This window comes from Tympanuchus pallidicinctus, unplaced genomic scaffold (genome assembly GCF_026119805.1).
Source record: "Tympanuchus pallidicinctus isolate F22 unplaced genomic scaffold, pur_lepc_1.0 scaffold31, whole genome shotgun sequence".
NCBI lineage: Eukaryota > Metazoa > Chordata > Aves > Galliformes > Phasianidae > Tympanuchus > Tympanuchus pallidicinctus.
This window is the reverse complement of record NW_026294749.1, coordinates 14930077-14944801: the sequence shown is the minus strand read 5'-3', so window position 1 is coordinate 14944801 and position 14725 is coordinate 14930077. Positions and strand designations below refer to the sequence as shown.

General features: G+C 38.8%; 1 protein-coding gene and 2 long non-coding RNA genes across 4 annotated transcripts in view; 2 read left to right on the top strand and 1 right to left on the bottom strand.

Moving 5' to 3' along the window:
* LOC128087815 (uncharacterized) overlaps nucleotides 1–14725 on the bottom strand; it is a 150925-nt gene that overhangs the window by 18531 nt on the left and 117669 nt on the right. The window lies entirely within an intron of this gene.
* TPK1 (thiamin pyrophosphokinase 1) overlaps nucleotides 1–14725 on the top strand; it is a 200321-nt gene that overhangs the window by 79667 nt on the left and 105929 nt on the right. The window contains 1 exon segment of the mRNA XM_052697696.1: nucleotides 9527–9622. Coding sequence (XP_052553656.1) covers nucleotides 9527–9622 — 96 coding nt within the window.
* Nucleotides 10140–13640, top strand: LOC128087813 (uncharacterized). The gene is made up of 3 exons (XR_008210025.1): nucleotides 10140–10628; nucleotides 12069–12112; nucleotides 13275–13640. It is a non-coding gene; the product is annotated as an uncharacterized LOC128087813 (long non-coding RNA).

Below are 14725 nucleotides of genomic sequence, written 5' to 3'. Positions count from 1 at the left end.
GGTTAAAAATTTTTATAGGTTAATAGTTCAAACTGTGTATGCAATTTAGGATTTGGAACTTCCTATATGCCTTTGTCATGAAATCATTAAACAAAGTTGTCATAAATTGTTTCTATTCTCAAATAGTATTTCAGAGGTCTTGTTAGGATTGCATTTCCAAATAAGTTGTGTGGGTGATTTGGGTTATATGTTTTTTTATTCATGTCAAACCAAAGTAATATCATAATGTTCCAGAAATACCATAAATTCTTCAGAGATACTGATCTTAGCTGATCTTAGTGGCACTTCTGTAGAGCTGTACGTGTTTGTACTCATCAGTTGCTGGCAATGAAGTTGCTGGCTGCTGTAGTGGGCAGTGGTTTTCTTCTTCTGAGTTTGTCCTTCTGTCTATCAGAATGTCAGCATGTCATTTCCTTGAGCTCATTCTTCCCAGATGCTTTGGTGGTCTTTGGAAAAAAATTGTAAAGCTATGTTTGATTTTTAGTTGCTTATTATTGTAACTGTCATTCTCTGCATTGCAGTATACCTTGTTGAAATATATGATGACTTCAATTAATTTTTTTTTTTATTTAGGGAAATGTGTTTTTACCCATCCATGTGAAGACTAGGCATTCGCATAATCTATTCCATCTTTATAATTCTTGGACTCATCAATGATCAGTTCAGTGTTGTAGCTAAATAAGTAGGAATTTGCCATTCATAGAGAAGGAGAAATATAGCAGGAAAGAAGTTTGCAAAACTGAAGGAAGAGAAGGAGGGACTGTGCATGTCATTTGAAATGCTGAGTACAGAAGTTGATCTGCAAAATTGAGCTAAGGATATATAGCAGCTAGCATTCTCCTTCTGAACTGTATGTAATGATCCGGAAACAGTGACAAACTCTAAAAAAGGAATAATCTTGCACAGGCAAAGGTATTTTCTGCTGCTTGTAACACATGGCTTTTACATTGAGGCTGAGAGAGTTTTTAGAAACTGTAAGACAAAACAATAAAAAAAATTTAAAAATTGGTGCTATCTAACCATATGCACAGCTCAACTAGAAATTACACAGATAAAGGCTGTTCATAAAGGAAAACTAACAAGCAATTGAAGTGATCAGTGACTTTCTCAAAGGTTTCAGTCTTAGGACTAATCTTGCTGTTTTCATTAACACACCAATACTAAAGGAAGAATGTGCTGATGAGTTGTACTGATAGCACAAATTTTGGAGCTCTGTACACATGTAGGACAAAATGTATCTTTTTATCTTGCTGTCTCTAGGGATTTAAAATCTTTGAATCCCTTTGTATTCTTTTTGTACATGTGGGCAGAGCTGTGTAAGTAAGCATCATTTTTGTGAGCTTTATGCACATTTGGAGCCTGATCTTGATCCATTCCATGCAGTAATTGATACTTGAGATACAGTTCACTTCTCAGTCTGAATTCTTTTCAAATCAACTATATACCTCTGAAAACTAGGGAAATACTGACAGATAGTAGCTAAGGAGCAAAATTTGTACATAAAATCTGTCTGAGTGCACAAGATAGAGATGAGCCTCTCTGGCTTTATATAGGGCAGCAGGTCCCTTGTCTGACAAAGGATCATATCTAGACTGTGTTCCGTATGGCTAAAATTTGGCAGCCCAAATCCTTGAACACACCTCAGCAAGAAGCCTTACTGTTGTCTCTGTCTTACCTTGAGGTGAATAGTGAGGATTGGAAATCAGAATCCAATGTCAATTGAAACATAATGCTTACTTATTAACACAAGTTCTTTAGAATATCTGTCAGCCCACAAGGGATTAACCTGGAGCAATTTTAATTGAATAAAACAAAACCTTACTGTGCATCTGGTGTTGCGGCATTAAGAATTCAGGCAGCCTCTCTTTCTCCATCCCATCTCATAAAAGATAGCTCAAATAGTTGAATTTCAAGGAATGCTGCATCCCATACTCTTCAGCTTTGTGGTTGAGGCAGCTTTTCTGCTTTATTGCATGCAAATGCTTCATTTAATTGCATTGCTATTTGCGTAGAGTACCAAAGATAATGTTAGTTTTTGTGTGTGCTTAGGCATAGCTACAGCACTTTAGAAATTGAGTTCTAAGTTTTGGTTCAAAGTGCATTCAAATCAGCAAAAAGGTTCTCATTGATAGAACTGGATGTAGTTTATGCTGTCTGCATTTGATGGCGTGTTCTTCCATTCCGTCTGAGACTGGTGCTGTTCCAACTCTCTGATTCCTCTTACATGAGCTGCCTCCTGTCTTCATACATAAATGCATGCAGTTAGAGCTTCTGTTTAGAGTTTCTGTTTACACTTCACTTTTGAAGGAATGAAACCAATCCTATGAATAGGTTAGGGTCCTAAGGGTGTAATCAGTGCAGTTGAAGGAAGATTTTCACAGCGCTGATCATAGAGTCAGATTGACCATCAATTAAAACTTCTCCCTCTGAATCTTTCTTTTTCGGACAAGGAAGAGCACATAAGGGAAACTTTGAAGATGATCCAAAGATAGCAGATGGCTGTCACCGCTGTGCTGTGCTCAGGTTTAATCATCAGATTGGAGAAATCACGTGTGGGTTGCACGGAGATGTACAAAAGGAGGTTTACTGTTTATATTTCAGAAATGGATATGGAAAGGGGCCAGGGCTGTATGTATGAGTCTGCATCTTCTGATAGGCCCTTCTACTTCAATTTTTAACATAACACCCTTAGCTTTTGCTTGATTATTCAAAAGTGTTAAAAGGTGTTGTTGGTCTTCTGATAAAGGCTGTAAACATTTGTAAACATTTGTAAACTGGTTGTAAACATTTTATTGCAATTCTTGGTCTTTGGGTAAATTCTTAAAATGTTTGCTTTTATTCATTAAGCTTAATAAATCTGAATTTGCTGCAGTACAGGTAATTATTTGGAACATAAGCTGTGCTCTTTGATCTTCTTTTTGTTTGTTTTTTCTCCTTTAAGAAGGGTTTTTTGAGGGGTTTCATTTCTGTCATTATCATCCTCGGTTTTCTTGCACTTCATTTTGTTAGAGGTTGCAAAGAAGGGATGTTGTCTTTCCTTAGTATTATTAAAATACCAGATAAATTTATTCAAATTTTGATAATGTCAGTCAACTGCCATGATTTTGTAATCTGTTTTCCTTTGAAAGGAGGCAAGCTAATTAATACAGAAGAACACTTTCTGCTATCTCTACAACAAATATATGCTATGAAAAAGCTGCCCTCCACCAGAAGCCACATGCTGCTCATTAAAAACTAAAACAGGAAACATTTTATTTACTTCGAAAAGGGCCATATCAAAATAGATAAAGCAGAAGGGAGAAAAGGCTGCAGCTGCTGTAGTCTAACTTCCAATTACAAAGCTCTATTTTTAACCCTTGTCAAATTTGACAAGTTCGTGCAGCTTCTGATTTGCAGAGGGTGTGCAGATGTTTACATATGTTTACTGGTTTTGTTTCACTGGGCAATACTTGCTGAATAAAACAAGTAGTGTTGTGTAGAGTTAGAAATTAGTAATGGTCAAAACTGGAGATTTGTTTTTCAATAATGAGATTTTTCACTTGAGTGCAGATCTCCATTATTTGGCTTCCAGTGCATACACTTCATCATAATTAACAAATTCCCGAGTTAATCAGAATGGCAGCAGTACTTAATGTGCAGCTGAGTGAGTTAAGTCATCAGCCACCTCAGAACTGAGGGCCAATACAACTGTACTGTATTAGCTTTGCACTGATGCCAAGCATTCAGCCAAATTTGAGTCCAAGAACTGAAAAAAAATGAATTTCAGTTAATTATGTAGTTTTGTCTATTTAAATATCTGAAATCATGTTCACCAATTACATTTATCTGTTATATTCTTTACTAAGCAAATTAAAAGACAGCTTATATAACTAAGCTGATCAAAAGATTAATAAGGGTGTGTGGAAATGGACATCTACACACTGCTGTCTTCAAATGCATAACATGCTGTGATGCAACATGTGGGAGAAGGACTGAGATATTCAGACTCACATTTCACAGGCTGTCTGGTTTCAGCATCTGTCTGAAATACGGGGTGCAATAATCCAATTAGGTGCACCTGGCATTCTCCACCTCCTTTAGCAGTGAGCCACCTGTAACTGCTACAATGAGGCAGAACAGCCAAAGTTTAATAATGGGTGCCACATCCACACTCAGCAGCTATACTGTCATCAGATGTAGTCTATTGTTTTCTTTCCTGCTGTGTGGTATTGATTTTTCTAACCTTTCTTAATGTTATTTGTGCTTGGCTTTTTAACTTTCTTACCAAAGGTTAATGTTATTAAGTTGAGTAGATATCTATAGAACTACAAGCATTATTTCCTGTCTTGCAGTTACTGTGATGTCCTTTCATTAAATCCTGGCTACAGCAGAGAGTATTGCTGTGAAGATTTTTGTCATTTGTGAGGAATATGGTGAAGGTTGCCAAGAACTGCACCTGAACTGTCGTCCGGTTCTATATTGAGAATCACTAGATTTGATAGTCTGTAGCAACAGATTTATCTAAAACTTTTACTGTCTTGTGAGCATGAGCTGCGCAGACATCCACTCCAGCAAGGTCAGGGATAGGACACAGGAGGATCTAAGTGCTGCTGCTCTCCTCTTCTGTTTTAGTTCTGACCATGTGTGCCTCTTCACCATTGTGGCAAAAGGAGTGGATCTAAAACCCCTGTCTTTTCCAAAGCTGGCTCTCCGTTTGATGTGAAAAGAGAATGAAGAGTCGCAGTTTGATCTGACAGAATGGTGGCTTTACTGATGGCACTCTGCCAACTTTTGTTCAGCTCTACAGCAATAGTTGTATAATGTGTCAAAGGTGCAAACGGCCGAGTGAACTGTTTTAGGATACCACTGTTAAGTTAGGTTTTGTTTTTAGCAATTGCTGTCACAGCAACATCTTGGTACCAATGTCATGGGTCCAGGAGCCCTCCTTCATAACAAAGTATGTGTTTGACATCCCATTTACAGATTTAGAAGGCCACATTTCTGTCATTTGTATTGGAGACCTTCCACTGTGAATGTGCAAAGAGGGCAGTGGCAGAGCTGAGCAGAGGACATCTGCATCTCAGCTTTCTACTGGAGCTGCAGTCAGTAGCCTGACGTGCCTCTCAGCTACTGCACAGAAATTACCTGGCCTCTGAGGTCCTCCAAATACCTGTTGAAAAGCATCCTGAGAAGCCAGGCCAGAGCCAATTTCAAGTGAAATGTACTTAATAGTAAAGGCAAAAAATAATAAATAATAATTTAAGTTGTAAATCATCGCTTCTGAAACATGTGGACAGTTAAGTAAGTTCGGTCTTTCCTAGCTGGAAAGTAGAATTGTATTCTGCCTGCAGCTGCCAAAACCTGACTGCCCAAGCAGAATATTGGGCTCATTAGCACTTACAGGAAAGAGTATTTCAGAAGTGCTGGTGGAGGGAGGGGGTTATTCAGTTATTTATAAACCAACACCTGTGAACCACTTCTGCCAGCAAGGAGTGGTCCTGGAAAAATATAAATGGTTTTCTTCTCTTCTGCTCATTTAAGAGCTGTTAACTCACGTTCCACCTCTTTGCCCATGCCCAGCAGTAGCTGTCCCTGCCACTGATTTTTTCTTCATCTAACCAAAAAGCTTGTTCTGCAAGACTGGGGAGGCTCTGTCTGTTACAGTTTCTCACATCTTGTTACTTTTTGCCCTTGTTGGTGCCAATAAATAATAAATGCACTTGAGGGCACAGTAGTGTTTATTGCAGACCCCTCATCAGTGTTACATTTTGGCTATTCCTGGTGAGGAGTGAAGACAGCAGCTCTTCACCTTTTTTGACACTTGTGCTGAATACAGGTTGCAGCTTCATTCTTAGTCTCTCCATGGCTGTAGCAGTACTGCCTTTGCAAGGGAAGCCTCTGATTACATGTACATCTGTGGCATGCTACCACTCATCAGGTCTGTTACTACTGCTTGAAAAAGCAATAACATGTACCAGAAAAGTTACAGCTTCACCATTGACAATTTTTCCTTTTATAGTGTTTTGAGGAGGCAGCAAGAGGAAGGGGTGTAATAAAAAGCATGTCATTATCTGCTCTTTGTTCTTTTCTCTTCATCCAGATCCCCTACTGCACGGCAGCTTTGCTTATTTTTATATGCATCCTGATAGGGTGGGGAAGCATTTCTACTACTACATGTTCTCATCTGTATTTCTGGAGCCTGTTGAGTATAACTTCCTGGTCTTGGTATTAGATGGACTCACCTAAGGTTAAGCCTTACAAGACCTAGTGCTCACCAGTACGGAGGAGAGCATTAGAGATGTTAAGACCGTGGGCAGCCTGGGCTGTAGTGACCATGCCCTGGTGCATTTTGTGATCTCAAGGAATGCAGGCCTGGCAAAAAGCAGTCAGGGCGCTGTGCTTCAGGAGAGCAAAATTCCATTGGCTCAAGGAAGAACTGCTGGATGGGATTTCCTGGGAAACTGTCCTTAAGGGCATAGGAACAGAACAGAGCTGGCAGCTCTTTAAGAACACCCTTATGCGAGCACAAGAGCTCTCCATCATCCAGCAGAAGAAATCGAGCAGAGGAGGCAGGTGATCAGCATGGCTGAGCAAGGACTTGCAACTGAGAGAAAAGAGGGAAATGTACAGGAAGTGGAAGTGGCGTTGTGTAGCCTGTGAAAAATATAGGGACATTGAACATGTGCAGAAATAGCATCAGGAAAGCCAAGGCAAAGATGGAGCTGAACTTGGCAAGGGATGAGAAAAATAAAAAGGGGTTCTAGGGGTGCGTAGGCAGGAGGAGACAGACAAAGAAGATCATAGGCTCCCCCTCTGATAAATGAGGACGGAGAACTGGCTTCCTCAGACATGGAAAAAGCTGAGGTATTCAATAATAGCTTTGCCTCAGTCTTCACTGGTGGTCAGGCTCCTCTGCATGTCTGCCCTGAACCTCTAGGTGAGGGTGAGAGGAGTGGATTCTGACTCATAGTAACAGTGGAACAAATCTTAGACTTCCTCATGAAACTGAATGTATATAACTCCATGGGCTAGGTGGAGGGCTGGAGCACCTCTCCTATGGGGAAGGGTTGATGGAACTGGGTTTGTTAAGCTTGGAGAAGGGAAGGCTCAGGGGAGACTTCATTGTGGCCTTCCAGTACTTGAAGGGAGCATATAAACTGGAGGGGGAACGGCTGTTTGTGAAGGTGGACGGTGACAGGACAAGGGGAATGGTTTTAAACTGAGACAGGGGAGGTTTAGGCTGGATATTAGGAGGAAGTTTTTCACCCCGAGGGTGGTGAGGCACTGGAACAGGTTGCCCAAGGAGGCTGTGGATGCCCCATCCCTGCAGGCATTCAAGGCCAGGCTGGATGTGGCTCTGGGCAGCCTGGTCTGCTGGTTGGCAGCTCTGTCTGTGGCAGGGGGTTGAAACTAGATGTCCTTTGAGGTCCTTTTCAATGCAGGTCATTCCATGATTCCACAATTTTATGACCCACTGCAAGGTGACTGTTTTATAATCACTGTAAATTCACAACTTCGCTGATTCTGGGAAACTTGAGCACTTTTTTATACATACATTTATGCACAAATCAATATAAGTACCAGACATGTAGTAACTGTAGGACAAGAGTGAGGATTTTTTTTTCTGGAACTTGATCCTGGAAGTACTGTATAACCCTGAGCTTTCCATATCTGATTTTGTCTATCCAACAGAACACTGCAGAACAGTCTTGTCCAACCCACATCCCACAAACTGCATTTGTCTCTGGACAACTAATAATGCAATCCCACAAGATTGTAAATTTTTAACCTTGATATGTGATTTTTTTTAATGTTTTTCATGAATCAGTTTCATGTAGCTTGAGTACAGACTGCATAGGTGACAACAGAAAGTGCATTAGTGCAGTGCTAACTCCACCTTTTGTGCCTGCCATACACACTCTGTTGAATTAAAACCTACGTGTCTTGCCTGTTATGTACACTTGTGCCACTTAATGAGTAAAAAACATTGATTGCTGATGATAACATTTCAGCCTACCTACATGTGTGCGTGCCTGTGGTGCCCTGGCAATGGTTGGTAAAAAAAAGAGGAACTTAAATAACTAACAGAAAATGAGGTAGTTGCCACCAGCGTCTTGCATTTGATGAAATATCTCTGCATCTTACATCAAGAAAATTTATGTTCGAGAGCTTTAAAAATGAATAATATCATGCAAATGATTGTCAAAGCTGTGAGTTTCATAAAGTCCAAGTGATTGAATCATCACCAGTTCCAGGAGTTCCTTAGAAGTAGAGATGCTGTTTATGGGGACATTATTTACTTTTCCAAAGTAAGGTTGCTAACTGTGGGTAAAATGTTAAAAGAAATTTATGATTTGCAAACTGAAATTAAGGTAATTGTGGAATCAAAAGGAAAATCTGTGCCAGAACTTGAGGATGAAAAATAGCTCATATTCATTAGCATTTTTGGTGGATTTGATCACTCTATTTAAACGAGTTAGACATCGAACTTCAAGGAGAAAATCAACTTATCTGAGCTGTATATCAGGCCATTATAGCATTCAAAATTAATCTTAAATGATGGCAAGCTCAAGTTACAGAAAATAATTTTATTCATTTTGATACATTGGCTGAACACACTCCTGTAACTGTGAAAAATATGCAGTCTTGCTTTCCATTTTGATAAAGGAATTTGAAAATTCATTTCAAGGTTTCTGAAAAAATCATCTTTTTTTTTTTTTTTTGGAAAATTCATGACTCCATGAATTATGTTGACGTAAATACATTACCTGTGAATTTTCAAGTGGAATGTATAGAGTTGCAATTAAACATTCAGCTCAGAGAAAAATTTGGTCATGTCTCTTCACTAGACTTCTATAAAGCCTGTCTTGCTGGAGAAAGATATCCTTCATTTCAAAATCATGCTATGTCAACACTTTTTATCAGGATGTATGTTTGTGAACAACTGTTTTCAAGAATGAAGCACAGGAAGAGTAAAATTAGTTCAAAAATCTCTGATGAGCATCTTGATAATTTGTGAAGAATTGTAACAAGACACTGATGCATTAGTTTCACAAAAACAGGGTCAGATATTCTACTAATTTTTGTTTTTGATGCCCTCTTTTTTATATGTTTCAAGAGAAAATGCTTTAAAAAAACCACAAAGTTTTGTTACTGTTATACATGAACTATGGTATGTATAGTATGTATTTTGTATGCAGCCCAAGACAATTCCTTTTCATTCAGTGTGGCCCAGGCAAGTCAAGATGTTGGACACCCATAATGTAGAACATGTTTATCCACATCTAGGAATGTTCTCTATGGGTTTGGAATATCTGTTCCTATGCCTGTAAAAAATCTAGATCGTCATAATTTGGTCAGCTGGGATCTAGGGTCTTCGGTCTTTATAAGGGTAGCAGTCTCTTACTTAATTCTCCATCTCCACGCAAAGACTTGAAGAGCTGCTAACTGCAGTTAACTTCAGCAGAGATAGCATTAGTTCTCAAAACTGAAAAATGCGGTAAGTTTAATTTATTTTTCTCTCTCTGTTTTGCTGTTTACTCACTAGGGATGTGAGTTAATTGAGACCATGGATCAAGATTTAACAGACTTCACCAAGTGCCTTCAGATACTCCAGAAAAAGATAGAAGAGAAGGGCCTCCAGGTAAAGACACAACTTTGTCTCTTCTTATTTGTATCTACTGTTCATCTCAACATACTTAGAATTATTTTTTATGTTTGCACTGAAATGAAGCAATATTTTCAATAGCCATTCTGAGGTTTTGCCATATTCTCGGCACACATTGTAAACATTGATGATTCTGCTGAATAGAATTACGGAGTGTGTCAATGCACAACTGTTGGTTTTCATAAAAGGCTACTTCTATTGGTTTTTGTTAACGAACAAGTCAAAATGCAGAAGAAAGTTGTGACTCTCTGATGTTCAAAGTAAGAGCCCTACCTTAGGAATATGTTCTCAAGTCTTGGCATGCTGAGCCTTAATGTTCATATCTCCTTGATTTCCTCCCAAAGATGAGATGGGAAGGAGAACCTTATTGTGTCAGCATTACATATGGTGAGTAATATCTCCTTCTGCAAAAGGTTCCCCTGAAATTCAAGAGAACCTTTATAGAAAAAGCAGTGCGCTAAGCCTGAAAAGATCTGTTTGGAGTTTGGAGTTGCCGTCCCTGGAGTGTTCAAGAGACAGCTGGATGACGTGCTGCGTGACGTGGTTTAGTGCTTGTGGTGGCAATGGTGATGAGGAGATGGTTGGACTGGATGATCTTATAGGTCATTTCCAACTTTGTGATTCTATGATTCTATGATTCAGAGTGCTGTTGCACAGTGTCCAGTACACACTGTTAATCATTAGTTATTTTTTCTGCCATTAGTATAGATGAAGATAGGAGAGTTTCTCAGGCACCTCTCTGAAGTCATTGAACCAGTTTCTCCTCAGCTGAGACACAGACCTGTAGGAAGAAGCGAGATTTTCCTCATATTGTCAAAGTAGACTAGCCACTTCATCTACCGTTGGTTGTTTGTTATCTTTCCAGATCACTCATGCCAAGATGCTGGCATGCAATGATGGGTGCACTCCATAAAACTCTCTGCCACATAAATTGCGTGCATTTGACTTTATCTGTATATTGAGATGGCATATTATCATCCAGGTTAGTATCATACACCATCTCTATCACAGGTAATTCCCGCAAATACTGGATACTTTTCTCCATGGTGGTCCATTTGCCTGGGTAACATTGAAGATTTTCTTTGAAGGGCTATCTTTTCTTCACAGCTTACAAGGCCACCACCATAGAGTGAAGGATTGTATCGCTTTTCCAGTCACTTTGTCAGTGCCACCTTCCCTAGAAAGATAGCCTAGCTGCCTGGCTTCACTGCCAATTAAATCCAGGTCGTTAGCCCCATTATCCTAGCACTGGAGCAGCCAGGTGACAACATGTTCATCTGGACAATACTGTAATCTTTTCACATATTTCATATCTCACTCAGTTTTAGGGACAGATGGTTTCTGTCTCTTTTATGAGTTCTGCGTCTCCTTCCTTCTCCCATTCTTGTGATGCCCCTTTTTCATCTTCATCTTCTTCTGTCTTTGTAGGAATTTCTCTCCTTATTAAATGATCTGACTTTTCTAGACATTACTTCCTTTTGTTTATAAGGGCAAATGATACTGGCACTGGCTTGTTCTCTGGTTGAACTGTGGGTCTTGTCAGGGCCTGTCAGAAGGATTAGGCAACCGCAAGGCCCATTCACAAGAATTGGTGCAACCACAGGATCCATTTCAGGGCCTGGAGCAGGCACTGGGTCTGTAACAGGGGTCAGAACATCCACAAAGTCTGCTGCAAGTGTTGTATCAACCATAGTTGGTTCAGGGTCTAGAAGTGGAGAAAGAAGTTATTCACCTGCATCTGCATTTACGGCTTGAGATACAAACTTGCATGTTAGAATGTGGATTTTTTTCTCCTTCGGGAAAAAATATCATAAAAGCTTTTAGCTTAGAATATTACCTAGGTGGAATATGTTTTTCTAGTTCCAGGTGAATGAAATTGTATTTCTGCAGCTCTGATTTTTACCTATTGTCTTATTCAGATACACTACACTACAAGCCTGTTTCCCAATAATTTATACTTGAAATTACTAGACAAGGAAACTATCTCTTCAGTATTAAAATTAAACAAATAAATGTATTTTAAAATTAAAAAAAAAAAAAGGAAAGAAAAAGATTTTAGTTGTGCTGTGTTTGCTGCTCTTTCTGGGTAGCAATATGTTAAGCTAGGAAATTAAGTTAAATCAGCGCTTACTGTGGACCTATATCCAGTGACATAGTTTCTCTGGATGAAATTCCATTGCAAGACGCTGAAATATTTGAAACTGATGTTCTTCAGTTCGTTAGAAAGTAAGGTATCATTTATTTGCTACACTGGATAGATAGAATTTTTGCTCTGGTCTATTAGTCACCTCTGTTGAGGAGGTTTTTGAGTGTTTGGGAGTTTATGGGGGAATGTTTTGTTCCAAACAAATTAAGTTCTGATGGTTTGTTTTCCATTTCTGCACATCTGTTCTCCTTTTCCTCTTCATTCCCACTCACCCAGATCACTTGTGAACAAATGTGAACAGAGGAACAGCATGTTGAAAGGTAATTACGTTGTACAGCATTCTTGCATGTGGTCACTTGAGAGGGAGACGAGGTGAGAGAGATGCTCTGTATCCCCTAAGAAGAGAAGGCTGCAAAGTGAGTTCAGATTTCACTAGTTACTGGAGAATTCAGTTTGGGAAGAAGCCTTAAAAATGCTTTTACCACAAGGAAGAGTACAACTGGAGTTGACAGTTTACTCAGATCTGGTAGGAAAAAACACCTTGTTAGTTCTTGAACTGCTTGATTGATAATGAACAGTGGTAATGCTATCTTCTAAAAGACAGCGAAGTTCTAATTTGCCAAGTTCATCATTACTTCTTCCCTTTCTTAAAGAAAAACTCTTAGAAAGTGTCTGAGTCCTCAAAGTCATTCATTTCTGATTTCCATTACGAAATGCAGTATCATATTTTGGTTGGTTAGCCAAGATGTGCAAGGAAGCAGTTTTAGGATCACTTTACAATACCTGAGTCACCTGTGTACATTTATACTCACGGCAATGAATGTTTGAACAAGCAGTACCCTGCATTTATGAAAGTTAGAATCAGTCCTAGTTTTCCCTTTCACAGTGCTAATTCATTCGTGATCTGAATTGTGCTGGATGGGTGGTGAGGCAGTGAAGTACCATGAACTAACATAAAGGCTGTTATACAAGGGCTGTTCTGAAAATACTGCCTCTCACTTTATTATGTTGGTTTATGATGTCATAGGTGGATGTTTGTGGTGTGGCAGTAGGTGTTGAGCCAATACTCCATTTCGTTGCTGTGCAACAGATGGCAGCAGGGGGGCAGTCTGACAAGATGGTGTCTGACATGGAAGTGTATATGAAGCAAAGGTGTGGAACTGAATTCCTCCATGCAGAAAAAATTGTGCTCATTTACATGCACTGACATTTGCTGAACATTTGTGGAGACCAAACAGAGGATATTTGCATAGTGAGATGGTGGGAGGTGCATTTCAGCAGTGGCAACAGCAGTGTGAATTACACTTCTCATTCCAGATGGCCAGTGAACATTTTTATTAGTGCAGCAGGCATGCAATGCCTGTTCATTGCTGGCAAAACATGCATAACTTATGGCGATGACTATGTTGAAAAATAGTGTTTTGTAGCTGAGAATTTGTTCTATCAAATTTTATTCTTGTGTGCTCTTTGTATCTGTTGTAGTTTCCATGGAAATAAATGGGAGGCATTACTTACAGAACAACCTACATGTATTGCTTTCTGTATGACTGTGAGTACGGGTGAACACATGCATGCATGTAGGTTGTATATGTACCACAATTTTTCTGACAGCATATCTTCCTTCTGTGCTCTTTTTTTTTTGTGTGTGTGTTTTGTTTTGTTTTTAATGTCTCAGTAGCTCTGTTTTCTGACATTTGTTTCTTCTACCGTTAATTGTCTATTCAATCTTATGTATGCATTTTTTGTTTTATTGCTTTAATCAGTATCCTATTCATTCTATGTTTATGTGACATAGTTTTTGTTTCTTTGTTACAAGACCTTCAAATAAACTTATTTTCAATAATTTCAGTAACTGTGTTATGTTCTTAGCTTTCTCTTATGTAACACAAACTATTACAAAACACTATCTGAACTGGCAAAAAAGACAGATTTGCTTACAGTATTCTTTTTAGAGATGAACAGATCTTACATTGAAAGTGAGATAAAAAGTGAAACCTGTTCTGTGGATCGGGAAGCAGAGGTGTAGAAACAACTTCTGCAGTCTCCCAGTGTGCCAGCAGCACAGTCGGGGATAATCTTCCAGTTCCCAATCTTCATATGGTGATCTTGCCCTAACACTCCCCAGTCTCACTCCCAGGCGGTTGCAGCAGCATTCTTCATTAAGAAAAATTCATTCATTCATTCATTCATCATTCTTCATTCATTTATCAATTATGCAATCCCCAGGAGAATCTGCGTAACGTAATGGTAAGTTTAAGCCATTATCTTCATCTCAGAGTTACAAACTCTGCACTCTGTTTCACCTAAACTACCATTCAGTCTTAAAGCTAAGCTCCAGGACTACTTCATGTTTAACTTCTATTATCTTTTCTGCTTGAAAGTTAAAGCAACTCATTTGCTTATATGAGCTGAAGATATAAAAAGTTGATTTTATTGAAAACTAATTGCATTTTAGTGGTTTAATATGACTATATTTCAATTGATCAAAGCATCAGTGTCAATATGAAAAATGAAAAAAATCTATCTTCAAATGCAATTACAGTGCAGGGCTAAGAGTAAACCTGTTTGTGTCTGGTGGCACATTTCTTCTTAATGCCTCACCTCCCACAAGAACAGAAAATGCAAATGATACATATTTTAAGGGAAGTTAAAAACATTTGTATAAGGTTTACATGCTGTCAAGTGCTGTATCAAAAGATTTTAATACTATTAAATTATTAATAGTTATTAATAGTAAAATTCTCTTCATTAACCTCTTTGGCAGAAACAACCAAGTCTGAAGATACTATTAATTCATACTTCCAAGATGTAGAATTTTATAATAACTTTCAACAGGGGTAAATCTGTCTGGAGGATAGAAAGACATATCCTTGAGCACTGACCATTTCAACTCTAAGGACCAAATCCACTTTCTAGAATGGCAGCATCTAACC